Genomic DNA, 26,438 nt, shown 5'->3' with positions numbered 1-26,438 from the left:
GTGAAAATCAACTGTCTTTTGGAAACTGTGAAGCTAACAGTCTGAACAGGCTCATTTATAACAGAAATGATATAGCCTCATGAAATAGGTACTATTCATTACTCATGTAGGAGAGTTGGGGAAAGGAAAGAAAAAAAAAGAAAGAAAGAAAAGAAAAGAAGGAAAGGAGGGAGGGAGAAAGGAAGGAAGGAAAGGAAAGGAAAGAAGGGAGAGAGGAAGGAGGGAAGGAAGGGAAGGAAGGGAGGGAAGGAAGAAAGAGAAGGGAAGAGACGGAAAGGAAGGAAAAAAGGAAGGAAGGAGAGAATGAAGCAGAGAAGGAAGGGAAGAAAGGAAGGGAGTAAGGAAAGAAAGGGAAGGAAGGGATAAAGGTAGGAGGGAAGGAAAGAGGGAAAGAAGGAGGGAAGGAAGGAAAGAGGGAAGGAAGGGAGGAGGGAAAGGAAGTAGGGAAGGAAGGAAGCAAGCAATGAAGGAAGGAAGGAAGCCCAGCAGAACATGGATGAGAATGGAGGAACCCAGGTTCATCCTTCATAAACACCCTTTTCAGAGGCTACTGAGAGCCCAAGTCTCCTTCTTTCCCAGAAGAATAGCCTTTCCTGAAAGAACACATGCCACAAATTCAAGTTGTTTTGTGGGTGGTGCTGAGTTTTGTTTTCGATAGGACCCAAAATGTATCAAGGATCATATATGAATAAACTAACAAATCCAGCAACATACTAGCAGATCTAAGAAGACATGTGGAAAGCCTTGTGGCTGAGAATGAATGATTTTTAAACAAAAAATAGCTAAAACCTGAAAAGACAAGGTTCCATAAAAGGTCCGGTAGAAAAGTAATGGGATCTAGATGCTGGTTTCATAGAAAAATCAGCTGCAACATCTGCTACCACCATCTGAGGACATTGTCAAAGACCTGATGAATGTATAAGGACAAACAAGGAGTGAGGAACAAATATAAAATGGTTAAGCCAATCACAAAAGAGAAAATCGTCAAGCCAGGGATAATCCCATATCACTCTGCAGTGCATTTCCCAGCACCAAGGGAAAAAAAAAAAAAAAAAGGAATGTTAAGATTATTGACTGGACATTGAATTGCTAGATTTGACAGACACTGATCTCTCTGAGGTTTGATTTCTTCTGATACAAGTGAATGCATATCTAGAATAACCCTTGCAATTAATCATTGTTTTTCTTTTCCTAATCTTGGGATTTTAAAGTATAGAACTTTAACATTCGTAATGCGTCATCTTCATTGCCATAAACGTTCAACATTTATATTTGAAACATCTGTTTTATTGTGCATTGACTGCATGCATGTTGTTATGCAGATTTAATTACTTGATGTAGAGTATTTAAGGTAAATATGTTTCTGGGGCGCCTGCATGGCCCAGTCAGTTAAGCATCTGACTCTTGATCTCAGTCCAGGTCATAATCTCACAGTTTGTGAGTTCAAGCCCCAGAGCCTGCTTGGAATTCTCTCTCCTTCTCTCTGCCCCTCCCCCATTTGTGCATGCACGTGCAAATGCTGTCTGTCTCAAACTTTTTTTAAAAAGATAAATATGTTTCTAATAAAAATATGTTTCTGTCTGTGCCAAATTTTGCACTATTCTTAACATAATGATAATATCAAGACTATCAGATAACAAATTTAAAATTTTCATATTATGAGTAAAAGAACCAAATTAGTTCTTTATCTAAAATTACCGGTTTACATACTTAAGCAGAGGACAGAGTACACTCTAAGTTCTAACTTTTTTTATGGTATACTCTATCATTAAAAAAAAAATCCACAAAATTTTCCATCTGTTTTAAATAGCATATGAATGGATCTGATGCTAATTGGCAGTATTTGATTTTTTTTAAGCAATAAAATTTTATATATAAAATAGCTACTTCTGCATTGCTACTTCTCACTGCAAAGTTTGTGATTAACAAACATATTCAATAGAAAAGAGAATAGCATATAAGTAATACTTAAAAGTTGAAACAGTTTACCAACTAAGCTCAATAAAGCTCTTTACATTTTGACTTTAAAAAGGTAGGTGCACATTTATTTGTAATAAATTGATTTTTTTAACAGAATATGAAGTTTACTGCCCCACATTAATAAACTCTGGCTCTCATAGGCAGGTGAGAGCCAAGAGGATTCTAAGGCCAAGAGGAAGTACTGGCAAGAGTTCACATTATGAGTTCAGCTATAATGGAAACTGCATCGGAAGGCTCAAAAACGTATAATTAAAAGACAGACAAAAATCTTAGTGGTCATTAGTATCACTCTTTTCCATTTCTAATCCTACCTCCACTTTGAAAACCAAATCTTTGAATCCATTCTGTACCCTCTGGACAGGTAGTTATCCAATCTCTACTTGAATCCTTATTAATCCTTCTGGACAAAGGGTGGATTTATTGCTTTTGCTATTTTTCCTCTTTCTGGGACAGCTTCCAGGAGCAGTTGTTAGAGGCACAGGCACAGCATGTAGGTATGTCTCTTGCTGGAACAGAACTGTTTTTGTCTCCATGCCACTCCAGCCTCAGCCACCCTCAGCTTCCTCCTCAGCCCCCAGCAACAGCTTCTAGAACCATCTTCTTGGCCGTTCCATCATCCATTTCTGAGATGCACTAACACCATACTTTGTGTGTGGTTGACTCCTGATCTTGAGGAACCATGAGCCACCAGATCATCCAGAATTATTCTTCTAAGGTGGGAGCTTCCATCAGCTGCCTGGTCAACCTGCATCTGTGAGCTTCACCCACCTGCCTCTCTCTGGACCTCTATTCTCATGGCCCGTGGCCCCTGGTGACTGTGCCATTTTTCTAAGAGTTGGCAGAGAAGTTGGAGGGTGCCTAGTATCTCTTAAAGATGCAAAAACAGGGAGGCAACAAAGCTTTCTTCCTGGAGATCCAGAAGCCATCCAGAGATAAGTGGGGGGTGAAGGAACAGCCTGCAGGCCATGGAACCTGTCTTGGACCTGGAGAAGAGTCTGGCCTAGTCCCCAGTGGATTTGCAAGCCCTGGGTTCTCCTACACATACTCCCAACTCAGTGGCTTCCTAGAGAACCATTTCCTAGGCAGTTAACTGAAGCTCACCCAGAAGATGAGCAACCACCTGACCAAACTTCTCAGGCGGGCAGGCCTCAACCCTGGGTTGGCCGGCCTCATCCACAGGCATGACTGAGAGCTTCTTGCATCTAGTAATGAGGGACCCACCTGTTGCATCCCCGCTGGCCTGCCTGAGCCTCTCCCTGTAGCCTGGAGGTAGCTTTTTAACTACTGTATAACTTTTTCCCAAGCCAAGGACCAAGTGAAAATAATAACAAAGAAAGAAGAAAAGCCACCTACAAAAGACCTTTTTAAGAATAAACCGAAACAAGGGGCGTCTGGGTGGCTCAGTCAGTTAAGCATCTGACTTCAGCCCAGGTCATGATCTCACAGTTTGTGAGTTTGAGCCCCACATCAGGCTCTGTGCTGACAGCTTGGAGCCTGGATCCTACTTCAGATTCTGTGTCTCCCTCTCTCTCTGCCCCTCCCCAGCTTGTGCTCGCACTCTGTCTCTGTCAACAATAAATAAACTTAAAAAAAAATTTTTTTAAAGAATAAAACCAAACCAAACAAAGAAAACCACACACACACAAAAGAAAGAAAGAAAGAAAGAAAGAAAGAAAGAGAGAGAGAGAGAGAGAGAGAGAAAGAAAGAAAGAAAGAAAGAAAGAAAATAAGAAAGAAATTTGTCATTGAGCAAAGATAGTCTGCTTTTAAATTTGTTTTTATTAAAATACATTGTACATTTCATGGTTCATAGCTACTTATTTTTGTATGTGTTGCAAATGAGGAATTTCCACAAAAACCTGTATCAACACTGAAGAATTAGTGTACATGGTCTCTATAGGTCTAAAATGTATTTTGCATAGTTTTACTGACAGTGAAATTATTTCCCAGTGATTTTAAAAGCTGATCAAGACCCCCGTTCAAATGAGAGACTCTAAGTCAGTGCCTAAATTCTGACCTGAGTCAGTTCAAAACCATACCCTTTCCTCAAAAGCTATGATATGAAGGCAGATAGAGCATGTTCCAACCCAGCCCTCAGAAAGGGTTGGTTCCACTTTCTCACAGTGCTGCCACTGAGTTGGGAGGATATACATTCATAATTGAAAAAAAGTCTGAATGACTAAAACCAAGAGCTTTATTCTATGGTGAGATAGCCATGATGTGGGTTCATGAAATAGTAAAATAGGAATAGTCCTTTTTTTGATAGGAGCATTTTCTTTGCTTAGGCCTTTCTGGACTAAACATTAGATTTGTTGTTTTGTAAGTTGCTTAAAATTAAAGTTCATAAATACTCCCTCAGGACCACAGTTCTTTCAAAACAGCCACTGTACACACTAATTTAAAATGCATGTTAGCTAAGGTTTGGAGTAACCTTAGGTGAAAATGACTTCAGATAGTTGCTACAAGATGCTTTTCTCTTAGATACCAGTCTTGGAGGCGATCCAGTTGCGGTAGGCAGTCACTCGCATGTAGACACCTGGCTTATTGATTTTACCACATTCTTCTCCCCAGCTCACTATTCCAACAAGGTACCAAATATTTCGAGAATTAGGATGAACTAGTGGTCCTCCAGAATCACCCTAAATAAGACAAATAATATTTATCATTATGAGAATTAACTTCCAGATACTTTACTTACACTAAGTGATAAGCCCAGATAAAGTTTGTGACTCATCTTTCATACAGACCATAGGAAAATGTATGGTGTAAATCCCTGCATCACCCTTAACCTCACTTTTGGCCAGATTATATTCTCTGGGACTCTTTGGTGTTGACCTGAACCTTGCAGGCATGAACTGATAAGTTATCTAGTTCTATGAGAAACTAGTTAGCTAGTTCTATGAGAAACTAGTTAGCTAGTTCTATGAGAAAGCTTTTGGGAAACAAATATTATAGATGTACTTGGAAAACCGGGCTTTATATCTGAGAAAAGTAGCCAGAACCCTAGCCATGAGGAGGCTAAGAAGGAAAGAGAAATAGGCTGGAAGTAGATTAAAATTTTCTGAGACTGATCTTTTATTGAAATGTGATTAAGATTATGGACTGTGATCCAAGACTACTTTGGTTTATATGCCAGCTCTCCCAGTTACTAGCTGTGTGATCTTGTACCAATCACTTTACCTTCCTCTGCCTCGGTTTTCTCATCTATAAAATGATAATGATAGTACCCACATCACAATGTTGTCTGAGGATTAAATGAATTATTTGTAAAAAACTGCAATCAGTGTTTGGCTCAGAGTAAGTCTAACTTATGTGTTTGTTAAACTCTTATAAACATATATTGCATGTAGTGGAGAATTACTTTAGCTGGAAGAGTTTAACAGGATTGTCAAAATGCAAATTAACTGAAGCATAGAAATTGTCTTTGTATTGATGACTTTCATAAAATAATAGTTATTTGTAACTGATGGTCAATGTGACTAGCGTCCAGACTTACCTGGCAGGCATCGATATTTCCTTCCAAGTACCCAGCGCATAGCATTGTGTCCAATACCATACCATAATATCCTTCCTGAGCATTACAGGTATTTGTGTCAATAATCTTCACAGATGCTTTCTGAAGTACCTCTGGGTATTTACCTAAAGGAAGTATACAAATTAGTAAAAGAGCTGTTCTAAAACAGAGCAGGATGGAAAACTTGCTTTATCCTCTGTGCATAAAACCTGTATTTGACTTTTGCCTACTCATTTCCCTCACCTGAACCAATGAAAGGACATCTTCAAAGAATCATTTGAAATCTTTTATTTTTTTTTTAATTTTTTTTTCAACGTTTATTTATTTTTGGGACAGAGAGAGACAGAGCATGAACGGGGGAGGGGCAGAGAGAGAGGGAGACACAGAATCAGAAACAGGCTCCAGGCTCTGAGCCATCAGCCCAGAGCCTGACGCGGGGCTCGAACTCACGGACCGCGAGATCGTGACCTGGCTGAAGTCGGCCGCTTAACCGACTGCGCCACCCAGGCGCCCCTTGAAATCTTTTAAATACTGCCTTTCTATGTCCTTATCTCTCTCCTTATATCTTTGAACCAGAACTTTCTCAGTTAGTTTCTCCAGGTTAGGGAATTTCTACAATCAATTGGTCTCACAGAACATTCCACACCAAGGCAATTTGCAAAGCCATAAGTCCATACACATCATTTCCTGAGATATTGCCTGGGAGAAGTAGGCATCCTGAAATAAATGATGCCTTTGACTCTGTGCCTAGCCCACCATTTTTCGTGCTTTTGTACTGACACACTGTTAAATTTTCACTGGACTTACCATTATATGAAAGTGCTCCCCATCCTGTAACAACAACTCCTTCACCTGGTGGAAAAACCTGTGTGGCTTCAGGAAGACAAACTCGATGTACATCATTCTTGAATAAGACTTTTTCAGTGAGCTGTATAATTGCAATATCATCATGATGTTCACCCGGGATGTAGTCTTCATGAACTATAATTTGTTGAATATGATGTTGCATATAGGGGGGATTTACTCTGGTGCCAAAGCTGACAGTATAGTTTTTTGGATTGTTTGTCCTGAAAGAGCAAAAATTATATATTTTGTATTTATTTCAAAATAGTAGAAACATGGCCTTCATCTACTGTACTTTTTAATGACATTAATATTCCCTTGTGCCATAGCTCATTAGCAGTGATACAATCTGATTTTCTTCATAAATTAAAAAACTGTTTGAGTCCCTCCCTATACCATATACTGTGTAAAGCAGCGGGGATATAGAAATAAAAATTAATAGCCATACCTTCCAGAAACTTAAATATAATGAAGGATGGGAATAAACACAGACAGTTCTAATTGCTTAAGTGATTTGTGTATAATTAGTGGGACAAGAAAACAGGTGGACTTAAATCTGCATGCTCTAGGGAACAGATATTTTTTTTTTATATGAAAATTATTGTCAAATTGGTTTCCATACAACACCCAGTGCTCATCCCAACAGGTGCCCTCCTCAATGCCCATCACCCATTTTCCCCTCCCTCCCACCCCCCATCAACCCTTGTTTATTCTCAGTTTTTAAGAGTCTCTTACGGTTTGGCTCCCTCCCTATCTTTTTTTCCCCTTCCCCTCCCCCATGGTCTACTGTTAAGTTTCTCAGGATCCACATAAGAGTGAAAACATATGGTATCTCTCTTTCTCTGTATGACTTATTTCACTTAGCATCACACTCTCCAGTTCCATCCGTGTGGCCACAAAAGGCCATATATCATTCTTTCTCATTGCCAAGTAGTATTCAGAAATTTCTTGAGGGAAGTAGCATTTTGGGTGAGACCATAGAGCTGGGTCAGAGTTGCCTAAAAAATGAGAAGGGGATGGTATGTGCAGAAGGTGAGGAAGCTATGAAACAGGATGATGTGTTTTAGCAACCACGAGTAGTTAAGGATGTCTGCAGTATAAAGTGATGAGAGATAAGAATCACGTGAGAAAAAAATGCCGTATCAAGAATGAATGACTCTTCCCATTCTTACAGGTAACGCAGGAAAATCTTAGATTGGCTTCGCATATAATTTGTTTTCCAAACCAGGACACTTGAGAAGAGAGCTATTGATAATTAACTGAGATAACAAGTGTGAACCGGCCCAGTTCCAGTCTTTGGTCTCCCTATCCTTGAGCAACATGATGAACTTACTTTTGAAAGCAGTGAGCTGCAGTCACCAGGTGTCTTTCACTGATCAAAGATGCCCCGCAGTAGTGTCGGCCATTCTTTTTGAGAGTTGCTTGCCAAGGCCATTCTCCTTTCTGAGCATTGGAACCTCCTTTGATTCTATCATACGTAGCTGACATCCTTGCTCGTGTCCCACAGCCTGTCAGAGTCAGTTTTGTTCCATTGAGAGTAGGAAGACACTTGTTTGATTATAAAGCAGAAACTGAGCTGAGTTATTCTTGTATGGTTCTATCTGACAATATCTTGCACTGAAGAGAACAGGATGTAATCTGCAAAGGAATCACTAGCAACCCCTAGATCACCTCCATACCCAGCACAGTATCTCCAAGATACCTCAGCACCTGGAGAATATGAGAGCTCTTGGAGGCAGATAAACTCACAGTGAAGTCCATGGGCTCTGCAACCAGACTCCCTGGTTTGAATTCTGACCACACCATTCACAAGCTGGTTGAATTTAGGCAAATTATTTCACTTCTTTGTGCTTCAGTTTCCCCAACTCTAACATGGAATGATAATAAATAATATCTATCTTTAGGATTGTTGTGAGGATTAAATGAGTTGTATGTAAGGTACCTAGTTAGAATTGTAACTAGCCAACAGTAACAAATCTTGACTGTTATGTCTTAGATCATCTCACACATTTAATTAAGAAGTATCTGAACTTACGGTTGTTGATAATCTTTTCAGCATCAACCTTACTGATTTCTGAAATAGAACAAAAAGCTCATGGTAAATATAATACCTAGCATAAGCCATTGACCTTGGAGCCAATGGAGTAAGATGCTAGCTAGGTTCAGCAGAGAAGAGGTCAGAAATAATTTTGAATCTCAGGAGAAAGTGTTAGTAGAAAGGAGAGAATATTGGTTTATTTGAATTGTTCTTTTACTATATGCAAATGTATGATATGGAAATACCACCTCCATAGCTCCAAATGAGAGACTTCATTTTTATTTAATTGGAATATAATCTTTATCACCTGAGGTGGAAAACAGTCAGTATCTTTTCTTAGAAGATCAAAAAGACCCACAAGTGAAACTGATTCCTGTCAGTAGACAAAAATAACTTAAAAACTGACCTGTCTTATAATGGCAGATTGTTTGATATTTTTGAAGTTTATAGGAGATCATGAAAAATATATACAAGACACACTGTTACTTATAAGGACGTTCAAAGTCTTACTATTTGCTTTATAATCAGAAGCAGCTTTTCTCCCAGAAGTGCTTTAAAGTGTGGTATTATTATGATTTGATTATAATGTTTTTAGTAATGAAGAATACAAATTATTGCTCTGAAATAAAATAATGGCCTATTCATTTAAAAAATTCAGGATCAGCTTTGTTCCTGGTACTTGTGATATATGTTAGAAATAAAAAGATGAAATAACACTGCTCCCATTTAATTCATAAGCTTACCCTTGAGCCTAAGAGAATTAGGATCTGTAGTCAGAGAGCCTGCGTGGTTTCTCAGCATCTGATGTAAGACACTTTCAATTCTTCTTCTGGTGTTTTCCTTCATTGATCTGGGAGCCTTGAATATCAGCCATATATGTGCAGTTAGACTGTTGTTATGAGGACTGGAAGCAAGATAAGTATGTTTCAACAAGATAAGCATATTTCTTATGTTGCTAAGAAAATAGCATTTCCTTCCTCATTCCCTGATCTTTCATATTTTTATATCTTCTGTCTTTTTATGGGTTTGTGCAGTACCTTCACTTTTGGTTAATCACAGGATCATCCATCTGCCTACCTTTACCTGGTGACAGTATGCAAGCAGCTACAGCATTCATCTTAGAGGACAAGTAGTTCTACAAATCTGAAAAGTAGGAAAGGCCTGCGGCACAGGGTGGAAATATCATGTAAGAACTGGGCTCGCTTATTCATGTATTCATCAATCATTTATTGGGCAACTGCTATAGACAAGTGACTGGAATGGGTGCTAGTCGGTGATGCAAGCATGACTAAGACATGGCTCCTACCCTCCAAGAATTTCCAGATTTCTAGGAAATTAGACATGTATAGAAATGACTACAATAAATGAGGCAGAAGGGATAATATTTATTTTGTCTTATCTGCAAATAGAGGAAGGATAAGTTATTTTTTATTTAAAGAATTAGAGAAATTTTCATGAAAGAGGTGGCATACACCCTGGGCTTTAAAGTGTTTTTATCACTACTTCAACATCAAGCAGACAATTTCATCAGGTAGAGAAGAAGAGTAACACTCCAGAATAACTGGATAGCAATCATTAATTTGCATTTACTGGGGATCTGCTGTGTTCTAGGTACTTATTTTCACATTTATTGTCACACTTAGACTTCACAACAAGCCTGCAGCATGGGTATCATTGCCTTCATTTTGTAGACAAGGAAAAACGGAGGCTCTGACAGGTTACCTAATAGGCTCAAGATTATACAGCTACTAAACTCAAATCAGATTCAGTACAACTGACTCTATAACCCAGAGTCTTTACACTGTTTTGTCTCCCTGTGCCAAGTCACAGAGACAGCAGTGTCTAAGATTGGGCTCAGATGGAGGAGGACTTTTAATGTGAGCCAAGAGATAGAAGTAAAGAGAAGTTGTTGAATAAAACTGTGCTTGAGGAAGATGAACCTGACCATGGCATTCAGGGAAGATTTGTTTGGAATTCAGATAGGGGTAAGCAACCCAAGAAGGTGACGGGTGGACATGTAGGAATTGTCAAACAGCTTTGAGGATAGTGTCCAAAGTGGCATTTTTATGCTTTGGCTCTCCCTGACAGATGATTAACCTTTTGGCATATAAATCAATAATCAGTGCTAGGAAGCACTCAGCTCATGCAGGTTTGATTATCATAGAAAGGGGTGTCAAAATGAAAACGTCTGTCCTGTAGCCTCTCCATCACTTCCTTTGGAAGTGATTGCAGTGGTTGCAGACTTCTCTGAAAGATACCTGGGCCCTTCAATTTTAGCTCCCATCTCTTTCCAATACTAAAATCATCTCTCAAGGTTAATTGTAGTGGAGATCTTGATGTGTTCTGCAATTCCAGGAGTCCCATGAATTCCAGGAGCAGGCATAGCTGGTGACACTGATGAAGGTAAAAGCAGTAATTGCCTTCACTGGAAATGTGTTTATTTACATATCTTTCCATACGCATTACCTTCTTTGACCCTAAGTGCATTTACGTGAGAGAGGCAGCGAAGGTGCTATGACAGTATTTCACAGAGAGGTAAATAGAGTCAAAGTGATTTAATGACTCTGGGATTACTAAGTGGTAAAGACTGGGATCAAGTTGCCTAACTTCTCCCTCTGCTATTCCGTGCTACTCTAAACCCACATACGATAGCTATTTTACTTCTTGTTATGGTGGCTACAAGGACTTCCTTGACATCAAAGCCTGATGTAGATATGCTCTTTTCTACCCTGTAAGAACTCTAGGGTAGTTCCACAAGGTGTCTGGCTGATTTGCAAGTAGAAGGACATGAGTCATTAAATAGATTTACATAAGACCAAAAAAGGAAAAAGAAAGACATGAGAAAACAGGGTCTGTATTTACACAACTACTAAATAAAAATTTTAGACTATCAAACATTGGTCTAAGGGATCACCTACTATTTGCTAGACATAAAAACTTAAGAAGCTTGAGTGATGAGGCAACTATAATTTAACGCATTATATGAATAACACATTCTCAATAGATCCAGTGGATAAAACTAGATAGCCCCATCTTTGCTTTGGTTTTATATTGAACAATTAGTCTGGCATTTAACTTACGATAATACTATATTAGTAACTTATTGGCTAATGACTGTGACATTTCACAGAGGTGCTTGAAATATGTATGTATGAATGAGTTGATCTCTTTTCTAACTGCTATTATTAGTTACTTACACCAGTGTGATGACTTGAGAATTGATATATTGTCTGTAAATGCTAGAACTTTGAAATGCATCAACCATCTGTTAAAGAGAACAGAATCAAACGTCATATTCCAATAATATATTTATATTTCAGAGAACTAACAATGAAATAAATATAGGAAAATACCAGTTTACCTTAGTCTCAAGAATTTTGCTAAGATAGTTATTTTCTGGTGATGTCTCTCTTTGATAATTTCTGTTGTATGGGATATCCAGCACTTCAAAGCTACCTTGGTAATAGTAAGTCGTGTTTTCTGTGAGATAAAAACATCATCCAAGAATTATTTAGGTGAAATGGATTTCAAATGCAGATACAGATTACATAGTAATATCAACTAGTAAATATTGTGCTCATGTTAGACATTGATAAAGCCTGTGAATCTTTCTGGCACAGCCGGTTAGATATCCTGGGCATTGTGAAAAGTGTTTACGGGACCAATAATGCAGCATATATAGATAGAGACAAAAGTCAGCAAGAAGAGTAATATCTTGATTGAGACAGATAGAACTATATACTGTAAGTGAGATTTCTGTCATATAATTATTAAACTATGAGTAAAAATAGTTACCATTTATTAAGTATGTACCATGAGAAGATACTTTATAAAAGAACATATGAAGTATACCCCTTTTTTTCTGGAAAAATGTGGTGTTGAGATATTCAGTAACTTGACTAATATCATATGGATACTAAAAGCCAAGAATCAACAAAAATTCGATTTGAGTACAAAGACTACACCTAATCCATTTTATTTCCTTCTTAAATTCTCATAGATACTAAGATACCTATTAGAGGTAAGACATGTGATATATCTTACCTCTAATATGTGATAGATACTAAGCACTTAAGCACTTATAAATATTCTAGATGCTATATAACAACACCTAGCATATAGTAAGCACTGAATAAATATTAATACTATTGTGCAATATGATCATTGCTTTTGAAGACTATGTGATGGAAGTGACAGGCTCAATATGGTTGAAATCATTACACAAGGTACTAATAAGGATATAATTAAAAACATTAATCATCTAATTGCAGGTTCTATACAAATGCAGAGAAGGAAAGCACCATAATTAAAATTAAATATGACTTTCTATTATAAGTGGTGAAAATATTTTACAGTGAGAAGTGTGATAAAAAAAGAAGCCAGAAACGTCTAAACAAAATGCTGAAATGGGTTGTTTATGAATAATAATTTGTGAACCAACATTGTTAATTATAGTTAGTTTGTCTGGGGATCATGGATCTTTTACTATAGAGACCGAACTTTGCAATGGTAGCTTATTAGATATTAACATAAGTAGTAAAACATAGATCTTTAAACTATTCAAATTTCTTTTTTTATAATTCAGTGTTCACAGTGTATCTTTCAGTTCTTTTTTTAGATTCCTAAATATTTCTACCTACTATGATAATTAGGCTGCCATGAATATTCCTCAGTGTAGGCTAATAAATTGACAAGATAACAAACTTTTTATTACAACTGCATGGAGCACTTTTCCAAGAGCCAGTGGATAAACTAAACATTTAATGTCTAAGACATTAAGACTAAGAAACCATACCCTAAAACAAGGAATTGAGTATTAATTTAATTCCACACAGCATTCAGCCACAGAGATGGCTCACTATGCTGAGGTCACTGTGAAATCAGTCACTGAGATCTGTTGGTACCTGGTGAAATGAAAACAACCCTTAGGGATGAGATATCCATAAGGCACATCTGCACCTTATGATTAATATTCCCATTTCTATAAGTGGTTCAAATGCCAATATGAATTGAGATGGATAAGGGACAGAAAGAAATTGTTTTATGACTTTTTCATGACTTGATTACTTAGAACTTATTTCTATAAAGAAAACTTGCAACTTACATGTAACACACACATACAAACACACACACATTTTTGGTTTTGGTTTTGTGCAGTGTTCTGAAGTGCGATAATATTTTAAGCATAAATTATGAGAACACTTCTATTTAAATCTGACAGAGTTAAGGCATTTCTTTTATGTTCTCCTTCCTCTAACTTATAAAAACACCCAAAGACAAGGGTAAAGTGCTCATTTCCAAGGAAACAAAAGAAAGACACAACTCCAGGCTAAAAACTATGAAGCAAATATTCCCCCAAATGTGAAATATAAACTAGGCTGAAAAATGATACATATCAGAGATACATCTCCTCACAAGCTGAGTTCATTGAGGATTTTTTTAAATTCTCAATGACTCTATTATTAGTATAATGAGACTTCAGGGCCTGGAAAAAAGACAAGGAATATTTCCAAAGGTCCTATTTTGACCCTGCAGAATGACAGCAGTGAAAATAAATGTGAATCCATACTAATGTGCCATTTTTATTATATGTGCTCTAATCTCCCGGTTAAGGCAACCTTCTGGAGGTGAGTTGGGTTGAACAAAGGAAAGACGTCAGGATCACTATATTATAGTTCAGAGAGTCTGTATATTAAGGAGATTTCCTCAAGGCTACCCCAGCTTCTTGTGTTAAAAACTGAAGACAAGTGTTCCATGGAGTTAAAATAACAGACTGCATAAGAGAATGTTTGAGATGATGAATCAGAATATAAGCTGCAAACTCCCTATGTCCCACCCCTAGAATCACTTCCCATAGTATTCTTTAGAAAACATCTAGTAATTATGATTGCAAATGAAGTATTATAAAGGTTGAGAATATAAGAAGAATAATATTGCTAACAAACTACTGGGAAGTTGGGAGAAAAATGAGCAGTGTAAGCATATGCTAATTTTCTTGTCTTTCTTGTCTTAGTATTTTAATTATAAGGTAACATATATTAATACCAACTCGGTAGATTACTTTTTCTTCCTATCAACTGTCTATCTGTGTATTCATGTCTCTGTATCATATATATTCTTTTACTTGTGTATATACAAAAGATGTCTGCAATAGGGAGCTTGGCAAATGCTTCTTTCTGGGATCTTGGGTCACTGATGGCCATTTTAAAGGAAGATAGAGGGGTACCTGTGTGGCTCAGTTGGTTAAGTGTCTGACTCTTGAATTTGGCTCGGTCATGATCTCATGGCTTGTGAGATAGAGCCCTGCTTGGGGCTCTGTGCTGACAGCACAGAGCCTGCTTGGGATTCTGTCTCTCCCTCTCTCTCTCTACCCTTCCCCTGCTTATGCTCTCTCTCTCAAAATAAATAAAATAAACTTTTAAAAAATAAAGGAAGACAGATAATTTATTATTTGCAATTATCTCTTTGTCTTTGGTAGAAATGGAAATAAAGTTTACAACAAACTGAAATAAATAAAAATGTGTTCTTTACCAACCTACTGCCAGAAAATGAACCAGGAGACCAATGGTTATTCCCAGGATTGCCAACACTCCAAACACAATCAGTGCAATCATCCATAGTGGCAAAGATGGACGGGAAGCTGTGACTGGTCTGCAAGTAAAGGATATGAATATAAAAAGGTATATCAAAAAAAAAAAAGTCACAGACACTCCAAATCTTTACTCTTGCTCACCCTTATTAGCTCAATTTAGGCATAGGGGTAGCAAAAGATATATGAAGAAAGGACAGGAAAGGTAAGGTAAGGTAAGGTAAGGAAAGGGAAGGGAGAAAGAAAGAAAGAAAGAAAGAAAGAAAGAAAGAAAGAAAGAAAGAAAGAAAGAAAGAAAAACGAGGAAGGGGAGGAAGAGAAAGAAGGAAAGAAATTTACAATTAAACCTCTTTGGATCTGTGCTATGAAATTATTTTTCAGGAATACGATAATGTCAAGTTATCTATACTTAGCATCTAGTTGTCTCCCATGACCAGTGGGGTAGTGACAGAGTTAGTATCGACTAGTGAAGACCTTGCCAGGTTGGGGAGGAAGAAGAGAGGAAAATAGAAATGTCTTATAAGTTCTTTATGCCAAAGCTTATCATAATTTTTGAATTATGATCACAATTCTATTTTATTATGTCCTTGTTATATCCAGAGAACACATGCAAATATGAAGTGCTATATTGGGTGAGAGCAGTGTCCATCTTTCTTGCTAGCTTACTATCCAGGAATTCAATTTTCTTGCTGCAAACTGTCATGGATTGACCAAAGATAAAGCTGGACAGTATAATGTCTAATTTTAATTTTTTTTTTCAACGTTTATTTATTTTTGGGACAGAGAGACAGAGCATGAACGGGGGAGGGACAGAGAGAGAGGGAGACACAGAATCGGAAACAGGCTCCAGGCTCTGAGCCATCAGCCCAGAGCCCGACGCGGGGCTCGAACTCACGGACCGCAAGATCGTGACCTGGCTGAAGTCGGACGCTTAACCGACTGCGCCACCCAGGCGCCCCTATAATGTCTAATTTTAAATGTCAATTTTAGCTAGGCTATGGTGCCAGGTTGTTTGGTCAAACATGAGTCTACAGGTTGCCATGAAAGTATCCTGTGGCTGTAATAAACATTTCTAATCAGTTGACTGTAAGGAGATTACCCTCTGCAAGTGGGTGGGCCTCATTCAATCAGGTGAAGGCCATAAGAGCTAAAACTGAGATTTTCATCAGAAGAAAAAAACAGTCTGCCTTGGAAGTATGACATAGAAATCCTGCCTGAGTTTCCAGCCTTGCTAACTTTACAACTGTGTGAAGCTACCTTAGATACATAGATATATCTTATGTTTATGTATCTATATATTTGTATAGATCTATTATCTATCATCTATTGACAGAGAAAAGGAGAGAAAGAGACAGAGGAGGAGGAGGAAATAGAGACAGAGATATCCCCTTGTTTCTGTTTCTCTGGAAAATCCTGATAAGGAGGCAACAACAAGGACTTTGTTGCCACACAAAGGTTTTGAGATTTTGTCTTAAATATTGGGGCTCCTCCAAGTATGGTTGGAGGATGGCCTTTATCAAAATCACCTGAGAGTGGTTGTTACATATGCAGATTATGGTATCCTACCCCAGATCTAATTAACTCAAATTCCCAAAAAGAGTCTGAGAATCTTCAGTTTAACACTGTTAGTGATACAGATTCTTACTAAACTGTATGCTATCTTCATGGCAAAACTGGAAAACCTTAATATAGCTGGACATATTGTTAGAGTTTTCGGATTAGAAGCAGCATTGGAGAGGAGTATGTATGATGTATTAGGTCTCAGATAAAAATAAATTGGGTTGATACTTGCAGGAGAACAAGTTTGTTGTTGTTGTTGTTGTTTTAAATACATCCTCTACGGAATTTTTTCCACTCTCTTTAAAAATGACTTCATCCGTTCATCAGTTGATGGACATTTAGGCTTGAGGAGGGCACCTTTTGGGATGAGCACTGGGTGTTGTATGGAAACCAATTTGACAATAAATTTCATATATTAAAAAAAAAAAAAAGAAACTGGAATGGGACTTGGCCTAACACCAAGGTAATGTTGGCCACACAACTGTTGGTCATTAGTAAACATTTATGAAGCTTCTAAAAAAAAAAAAAATGACTTCATACTTCTCCTTTTTACCTCAAACCTCCAGCACCATTTGCCCCATTCTCAAGCTTAGCTGGTAACCTTACTTCCTAGTCCACTAAGAAAATGAAAAGCATCAGAAGAGAATATTTACAACTCCATCATCACATTTGTGAACTTCTCTTCATCTGTACCCCACATCCTTCTTTTTCCTCGTGTTTCCACATATGATTTGTGCCCTGACTTAAGACAAGCCCTCCACCATCTCATCTCATTCCCAACCTGTTTCTAATCTATGTTTCAGCCATTTCAAACTACTCAGAGTTCCACAGACAACCAGACTCTTCCACACCTCCATGGCCTTGCACGCTCTGGTCCTTCTGCCTAAAATGTCTGCCTCAAGCCTACCCAGTGAGCCCCCACTCAAACTTTATCCTCAACTCTGTCATCTCCTCTTTCTTGAGGCCTTCCATGGCTCACCCTAATATGGATCTACACTGAGAGTATTTTTTATTTTTACATGGCAGTCTTTTCACCTCTGGTCGAGGTCTTGTTATCATCTGGCCCATGTCATTATTTGTTATTCATGATGTTATTGTTTTATACCCAGGCCATATTGTGGTGTCTAGCACATTATTGATAATATTTGTTGAAATAGTATATAAATGAAGCCAAGGGATATCAAGGACAATGAGACTCTGCAGGATAAATAGATCAGAGGGTTACAAATTATGGAAGGCCTTCAGTGCTAATCAGAAGAGATTTTGATTTTATCTGGTGGAAATGACTAACATGAGGACATGCAGTGCTTAGGAAGATGAATCTTCAGTCTGGATAACTGTAGTTTAAAGGAGGGAGAAAAATGAAAGGGGAGGACCAATGAGCAAAGAGGCTAATATAATCAATGGGAATGGAATGATAGCATTCTGGATTGTGGTAGTAAGAAAAGAAACAAAGTGATGAATTTGAGAACATTTACAGTAGAATCTTTGTCAGAATTTGGTAATTAGTTAGCTATGTTTGTAAAGAATAGGTAAAAGAGAGTCAGATGAAGCCTAAGAGATATGTATCTGGAATTTAAGAGACATTTAAATTTCTAGTACACAAATGGAGATGTCACACCAGTAGTTAACTGAGGAATCATAGTTGGGGTTAATTTAGGATTCATCTGAAAACAGGGAACAAACAAAGCTGTGAAACTGAATTAGTAAGTTACAGTGCTTGTTATATAAAACATAGTACAGAATCGACACTTCTCTTTCCAAGGCAAACATTTGTTTCCATTCTGACTACAACTAATTTATCTCCATGTTTCGTGGCTTTCCTGAATTTCACAGTCTCATTGTTTGAAATCACTCAAAAGACTTTACATTGTCAGCATATGTTTCTTAACTGTCCAATTCAAAATCTTGTCCACCTTTCAGAGATGGGTAAGTACTTACCTCATCTCCTAGGCATTTGGCTCCACCAAGACTACTTTGCTCACTGCTTGATTCTCTAATCTTTGCTCCACACCCTTTCCTTACTTTTCTGTCTCCCATAAAGTCTCACGAATTACTTTTCTTAGGAGTGTCTTAACTGGGGATATACTGGTACATTTCTTGTTTTGTCTAGTTTTATTTTTAGATCTTTACCTCCGGACACGACTTCATATACATTTGGGCAATTTTTTTTCTTTTATCTTTGCAATCTGTTTTAGAACTGGTATTTTTATAAGAACATAAATAAATCTATTAAAATGTGATCAAATAAGCTATCTTAGAATTCATCCAGACACTATGGCTTGAAAGTGGAGGACTGAAATCACTTCCTAATTTCCAGTTGTCCTTCATTGAAAATGCTGTAGAATTTCATATTTATGTTGCCTATCCTCTTTTTCCATTTTGATTATTGCTTGTCACCAGCTCAGATGCTTCTCCCAGTTGTAGCTACCTTTAACTGATAACCTAAAGATCTTACAAACCATGATGCAGATTAAATATCTGCTTAAAAATGAAATACTTCCCACGCAGAAAAACCACTCAGCTATTCAGCCAATATTTCTGGTACTGCACACTATAAATTCTTCTGAAAAATCACATAAGGGGAATTACTGAATAGAGGATACATAAGAGGATACAGAATATCAATTATATCTTGCCATTAAAAAATACAAAAATAACAAACTCTTGGCCATGAATTCTCAATGCTACCTTGGCAAGGATCTAAAACATCACTTTCTTCTGAGACCTTTTCCGTTCTGTCCTAAAGAACTAACCCTAAGAAAACAATTAAAATTGATATAATATGGCATTGAAGTTTTTATTTCCATGTCTAGTGTTTCTTTTCTTCCTCTTGGCTATTCATTATTTAGGCACCCAAATGCAACCACAAAATTGACTAAGGTCTCCTCAAAAGCACCTGCAGAAACAACCATGTTTCCAAATCCCGCCTCAGCCTGAAACTAACCACTAAATTAAGGTTTGAAACTTTTCTAAGTAACTAGGAGTGCTTGTAAACAATGCATTAATAATCCTTTGAAATCTTTCAGGTGAAGACTTCACAAAAGTGTTAAGGTGTACAAAAAGAAGAAGGGACACTATAAACACAAAACCAAACCTAACCAAAACCAAAAAAAAAAAAAAAAAAAAAAATCCACATCCATCCAGCATAAAAGTGATGTCTTTTAATAATTACGCTGTTTAGGGGCACCTGGGTGGCGCAGTCGGTTAAGCGTCCGACTTCAGCCAGGTCACGATCTCGCGGTCCGTGAGTTTGAGCCCCGCGTCAAGCCCCGCGTCGAGCCCCGCGTCGGGCTCTGGGCTGATGGCTCAGAGCCTGGAGCCTGCTTCCGATTCTGTGTCTCCCTCTCTCTCTGCCCCTCCCCCGTTCATGCTCTGTCTCTCTCTGTCCCCCCAAAAATAAATAAACGTTGAAAAAAAAATTAAAAAAATAATAATAATAATTATGCTGTTTACTTTTCACTTATTAAATGTGTATGATCACCCTTTCCTTTACTGATAAATCAGAGATGTGGCTAAAAGAAAACATCAGGGTTATGAATAACATGATATTTTTAATAAAGAAATTGCACAAAAGTAAATTATTTACTTTAGTTCAAAAAATGTTCTCAGTATATTCTGTCTCTGTGAGTATGCTCTTTCTAATCACATTTTTACATGAATACTGATACTGTAAATTGTGTGTGTTTGTGTGTGTGTATGTGTACTTAAAGGGCTAAAAATTTGACTCAAGATGCAAATTTTAAGAGAAATATTTGTGTAAGGCCTGCATTTATATTTTACACTTATCTGAACATTAAATATTTTATAATTAGTTCCACTTCATTTTGCTATTTGCATATATTTTGATGAAAACGTCTTGTAAGCTAAAAGTGTATTTTCAAAATGGCATTGATGATCACTGTTCACTTAACATAATAACTATCTAGTTATATACTTTGAAAATAAATAGCACATGTCTATGCATAATGATTCTATTCTAGTTCATGAACATTTTACAGATAAAAATACATGGTTTATATGCAATTCTACAGAGTGTACCTATAAAGAAATGGTACTGTGAGAATCAAGGCAATATTTATGAAAGCAGTTTAGAAAACACAAGACATTAAACAAATCAGAGGAGTAATAATCATCATTAATAACAATTTAATATTTGGTTTATAACTGAAATTTTTCTCTCTGCTTCCTCCTCTCTACAACAGTCACACCGTCATTTTTCATTCATAGGATGTTAAGCTACCTGTCACCCTTCTGAAGCATTCTCCAAAACATGACATAAAACTACAGATTCCAGACACAAATGCACATATGCGACAGGAGTGTCTCCATGCAGAAAATCCAAAATGCTGTAGAAAAATATTACAAACCCCCTCTAAAGTGAGTTATTTTTACTGCAACCCTTGGGTGGGAGTCATTGGCGAAACAGTTAATTCTAATTATGTCAGAATTCTGGGCAAGCAAATCTCTACTTACCTGTACATAATGTGCTGATATAATGGCTGTTGGTGTTAATGAAGATAAAGGAAACTTCTGCACTTCCTTTGTCCTGGTCGGTGGTTCTCAGTAACTGTGCTAACCACAATGATACTTGGGGTTTTAAGGGTTGGGTGCAATAGCAGAAAGCAATTAAAAGGAAACTCGTTTAGCAAGTGTTGATGACAGCTATGGATCTGTGGTTTAAAGGAAGACGTGAAAATTATCTTTGAGTTGGATACTTAGAAAAAGAATAGACATAACTTGGATTGGTCGCTGAGAGATCCACCCAGGAAATACTACCACAGTTTGATGAATCAGTGTTCTGACTCAAACCCCATCCATTCCTTTCATGGAAAACTCCTCCTCAGTGAAACCAGCTGTATCCACCAGAGCAGTCTCTGACAAATGACAAATATACATTATTTTGTTGTGGTTTTTTTTTTGATATGAAAATTCTACTACAACATTACTATTTAAAACATGCTTAATCTAAAAATTCTGTCTGGAACTGTGTACATACTTTTGTAGAAATGGATTTGCAGGTGGAGATAGGTTTTGGTGTAAGAAATATCAGTCCTATTTTGGTAATTGTTTATAGGAAATAGAACTAATTAATCTAGTCAAGAGTTGTTTTACTAAATGAATATGGATTAGGCTTTTGGGTGACACCAACTTCTTATGAAAACAAAAAAATCAGGAGGTCATTAAGATATTTTGGATATAAATATATAGACTATTGGCACTATCTTTCATATATTTCACCATTTATTCACTTCATTCATTCATTTAATAAATACTTGTTGAAAACTTCCTGAGGTTTACATATCGTTCCTAGTAGTGGAAATACAACAAGGAATATGGTAAAGTCCCTGTCTTCATGGAGCTTACACTTTAATGAGAAAAAACAGATAAACACTCAAAATAGTAAATGCATAATTTAATATATTTATATATGTTATAAAGACAATGAAGCAGGGCAATTGGATAGAGAGTGATGTGTGTGTTGGGAGGGTGGAGGGTAGCAGCTATCTTTAGGGTGGTCAGGAAAGGCATCTCTGAAGAGGAGGCTTTTGAACAGAGACCTGAATGATGATATTAACATGAATCATCTTCCTAAAACACATATTCATGACACTTATCTATTTAAAATCTTCAAAACTTTCAACTGCTTTCAGGATAAAATATAAATTTCTCTGGTTAATATTCAAGGCTCTCTAGAACATCATTTCTTTTTATTTATGTTGTTCCACAGTAGTTTGGTGAAACAAAGGACATGACCTCTATCCCAATGCCAGGTCTACTGGTAGCTAGCTATTGGTATAAATCTTTTCGAGCTTCAGCTTTCTTATAGGTAAAAATGCAGTCTAACAATATCATACCTGTAAGTTTGTTATATCAGCTGAGACCAAGTGCTTGGCACAATATCCAGGACATTGTATTACCTTAATAATGACTTTGCCCGAAACTTGACTTGACTTTAGCCATTTCTGACAGTTCCATTCCTTGAATGGCAAGTGTTTTCCTACATCCATGCATTTATTCATGCTGTTTAATACTCTCAGGATTGTCATTTCTACCCATTCAATGTTTATTCATGCGTCATGGTCCAACCTAATTGCCACTTCCTTCATGAAGCTTTTCCTGTAAAGTATTATTCTCTTTGATCTCTTTTTTTCTGGCTTCTAATATTTCCTGTCATTAGTGCTCATTTTAGATTTAATCATCTATGTTGTATTGATTTCTACTTAAATATGTCCTGTGGATGGTCCTATGACCCCAGTGAAAGTGTAACCTGCTTGAACTTAAAGGCAAAGACTATATCTTGTATTTCTATTTTTAATAATGATCATCAGAGTGCTTGGTATCCAGTAGATGTTCAGTAAATAAACTATATGTTTAAAATACTGATTAACAACCAAAATATATGTAGATCTCCTAAAAGCTAATAAAATATTTTAAAAACTCAGCATTAAGTGTAGATAGGGTTTTAAAAGAATATTCACAGAAGAAATGTGTATGGACAATATAAAAAATGCTTAATATCATCCATTAATAATTATGTAAATATACATCAGCACAATAATACAGCACTACCCAGATCAAACATTTTATTTTAAGATTTGGTAAGCATGTGGGGAAATGGGCCCCCATATGTTGACGGTAGGAGAATCAAAGCAGCAACCTTAGAGAGAGAACCTGTTTAATTTTATACCTTTATCCCCTATAACCAGGCAGTTTCACTTTTAGGTATCCACCTAGATTTCTATCCTGGCATAGGTAATCAACCAGGATTATATGAAAATATTTATTAAAAAGTTTGCAATAGCAAAAAAAAAAAAAGGAAACTAATTATTAATTGGAAGAAAAACGGTTAAATAAACTATGACATATTGAGACACCTCGGTGGCTCAGTCGGTTAAGCCTCTGCTTCTTGATTTCAGCTCAGGTCATGATCCCAGGGCCATGGGATTGAGCTCCAAGTCGGGCTCCGTGCTGAGCATGGAGCTTGCTTAAGATTCTCTCTCTCTCTCTCTCTCTCTCTCTCTCTCTCTCTCTCTCTCTCTCTCTCCCTCTCCCTCTCCCTCTCCCTCTCTCCATCCCCCTCTCCCTCTCCCTCTCCCTCTGCCCCTCCCCACTGTCTGTCTCTCTGTCTGTCTCTCTCTCTCAAAAAAAAATTAAACAAACATACAATGGTGTATCAATATTCTGGAATGTTATTAGGTGTTAAAAGGAAAGAGGTTATAGTAAAATATAGTGGGTTGATGTGCTCATCCTCATTCTAAGATCCCTTTTTCTGCTGCAGAGATTGGAAAGCTAAACATGACATCTCCCAGACTCCTTTGCATTTAGGATTCTGGCTACAATTTGGGTTTTGTCAGCTAGATCCACTCACATGAAACTTGAAAGGGAGAAGCATGTCAGATGCCTTCTAAGGCAGAAATGAGGTCACTTGTGGATTTATGCTGGTAAAAGCTCATGGATATATGATGTGTTCTGTAGCAGCATTTCACTGTCTGTTCTTCAGCTTTCTGGGGGCCAAGAAATAATTTTAGAGACAAAAGACCAGAGCAGCTTGTGAGTATCAGGAGGCTGCAGTGATATCATCAGTGCTGGTGCTTTCTTTTTTCTTTTTTCTTTTCTTTTCTTTTCTTTTCTTTTCTTTTCTTTTCTTTTCTTTTCTTTTTTCTTTTCCCTGCCTCCCTCCCTGTTGTTCTCTCTCTTCCTTTCTTTTCCTTTTTTCTTTCTTTCTTTCTTTCTTTCTTTCCTTTCTTTCTTTCTTTCTTTCTTTCGGTATTACTTAATAAGTTTAATGAGTTAGTTGGTGTAAGGAAAATATCCACGTATCCACTGTCACGGTTAAGAAATGGAATTTTGGGGGCACCTGGGTGGCTCAGTTGGTTAAGCACCAAATCTCGATTTTGGCTCAGGTCATGAGCCCCAAGTTGGGCTCTGCACCAAGTGTGGAGCCTGCTTGGGATTCTCTCTCTCTCTCCCCCTCTGCCCCTCTTCCCCATTCGCTCTCACTCTCTCCCTCTCTCTCAAAATAAATTTTTTTTTAAAAAAGGAACTTTGTCTGCCACCTCAACCGCTCCCCAGTACCTTATCACAGCCTTAGCCTCCCACCCTCCCCCAAAAGTAACCTCTATCCTGTTTTTCTTTTGAAGTATAATTAACATACAGTGTTATATTAGTTTCAGGTGTACAAAAATTAGTGACTCAACAATTCTATCCATTACTCAGTGCTCATCAAGATAAGTGTGCTCTTGGGGCATCTGAGTGGCTCAGTTGGTTAAGCATTCAACTCTTGATTTTGGCTCAAGTCATGATCTCATGATTCCTAAGATTGAGCCCCACATCAGGCTCTGTGCTGACATTATGGAACCTGCTTAGGATTCTCTCTCTTCCCCTCTCTAACCCTTCTGTGCATTCTCATGTGCGCGCTCTCTCTCTCTCTCTCAAAATAAATAATTAAACTTAAAAAAAAATAAGTGTGCTATTGATCTCATTTATCTGATTCACCCCTCACCCCACCATTTCCCCTCTGGCAGCCACTAGGTTGTTCTCTGTATTTAAGAATCTTTTGGGGGGACACCCAGGTGGTTCAGCTGGTTAAGCTTTGGACTCTTGATTTCAGCACAGATCATATCTCACAGTTTGTGGGATCAAGCTATCAGTGCAGAGACTGCTTGGGATTCTCTCTCTCCCTCTCTCTCTTCCCTTCCTCCCTAAATTAAATAAATAAACTTTTTTTTAGAAGTCTTTTTTTGTTGGTCTCTTTTTTGTTCATTTGTTTTGTTTCTTACATTTTACATATGAGTGAAAGTATATAGTATATGTCTTTCTCTGATGTATTTTGCTTAGCATAATACCCTCTAGCTCCATCCATGTTGTTTTAAATGGCAACATTTAAATGGCACATTCTTTTTTGTGGTTGAGTAATATTCCAATGTATCTTCTCTATCACATCTTCTTTATCCATTCATCTATGGGTAGACACTGGGTTGCTTCCATATCTTGTCTATTATAAATAATGCTGCAATAAATACAAGGGTTTATGTATCTTTTTGAATTATTGTTTTTGTATTCTTTGGGTAAATGCCCAGTAGTAGAATTACTGGGTCATATGGTAATTCTATTTTTAATTTTTTGAGGAACTTTCATGCGATATTCCACAATGGGTGCACCAATTTTTATTCCCACCAGCAATGCATGAGTGTTCATTTCTTTCCACATTCTCATCAACATTTGTTATTTCTTACGTTTTTCATTCTAGCCATTCTGACAGTTGTAAGGTAATATCTCATTATGGTTTTTATTTACATTTCCCTAATGATTAGTATGTCTGTTGACCATCTGTATGTCTTCTTTGGAAAAATGTCTGTTCAGGTCCTCTGCCCATTTTTAAATTGGATCATTTTATTTTGGTGTTGAGTTGTATAAGCCCTTTATATATTTTGTATATTAAACCCTTGTCAGATATATCATTTGCAAATATCTTCTCCCATTGAAGAAGTTGCCTTTCAGTTCTGTTGATGGTTTCTTTTGCTGTGCAGAAGACCCTGAATAGCCAAAGCAGTCTTGAGAAAAAAGAATGGGGCTGGAGTTACCACAATCCCATATTTCAAGATATGCTACAAAGCTGTGACAATCAAGACAGTGTGGTACTGATACAGAAGTAGACACATAAATCAATAGGACAGAATAAAGAGCCCAGAAATAAACCCATGATTATATGATCAATTAATCTACAACAAAGGAGGCAAGAATATACAATGGGGAAAACAAGTGGTTTTCTCTTCAACAAGTGGTGCTGGGAAAACTGGAAAGCTACATGCAAAAGATTGAAACTAGACCACTTTCTTACACCATACACAAAATAAATTCAAAATAGATTATAGACCTAAATATACGACAGGAAACCATAAAACTCCTAG

General features: G+C 37.3%; 1 protein-coding gene across 1 annotated transcript; it reads right to left on the bottom strand.

Moving 5' to 3' along the window:
• Nucleotides 1-4,254: 4,254 nt before the first annotated feature.
• LOC101099294 (transmembrane protease serine 11B-like protein) lies at nt 4,255-21,135 on the bottom strand. The gene is made up of 10 exons (XM_045056275.1): nt 21,001-21,135; nt 14,911-15,026; nt 11,737-11,855; nt 11,573-11,640; nt 9,119-9,279; nt 8,373-8,411; nt 7,671-7,845; nt 6,302-6,561; nt 5,477-5,619; nt 4,255-4,619 (listed from the first exon to the last, which is right to left on the bottom strand). Exons 1-10 carry the CDS (start codon nt 21,006-21,008, stop codon nt 4,458-4,460), a joined length of 1,251 nt encoding a protein of 416 aa, XP_044912210.1. The 5' UTR covers nt 21,009-21,135; the 3' UTR covers nt 4,255-4,457.
• Between the last annotated feature and the right edge of the window lie 5,303 nt (nt 21,136-26,438).

This window comes from Felis catus, chromosome B1 (assembly GCF_018350175.1).
Source record: "Felis catus isolate Fca126 chromosome B1, F.catus_Fca126_mat1.0, whole genome shotgun sequence".
Taxonomy (NCBI): Eukaryota; Metazoa; Chordata; class Mammalia; order Carnivora; family Felidae; genus Felis; species Felis catus.
The sequence above is the reverse complement of the archived record's forward strand: the minus strand, read 5'-3'. Positions and strand labels throughout refer to the sequence as shown.

Excerpts from the sequence above, each read along its gene's own strand:
- LOC101099294 (XM_045056275.1), bottom strand. Across the intron at positions 11,856-14,910 it reads GGTTCATTTTCTGGCAGTAG|AAAACACGACTTACTATTAC; the intron begins GTTGGTAAAGAA and ends TTTATCTCACAG. Across the intron at positions 9,280-11,572 it reads TCTCAAGTCATCACACTGGT|TCCTCATAACAACAGTCTAA; the intron begins GTAAGTAACTAA and ends TCTTGCTTCCAG.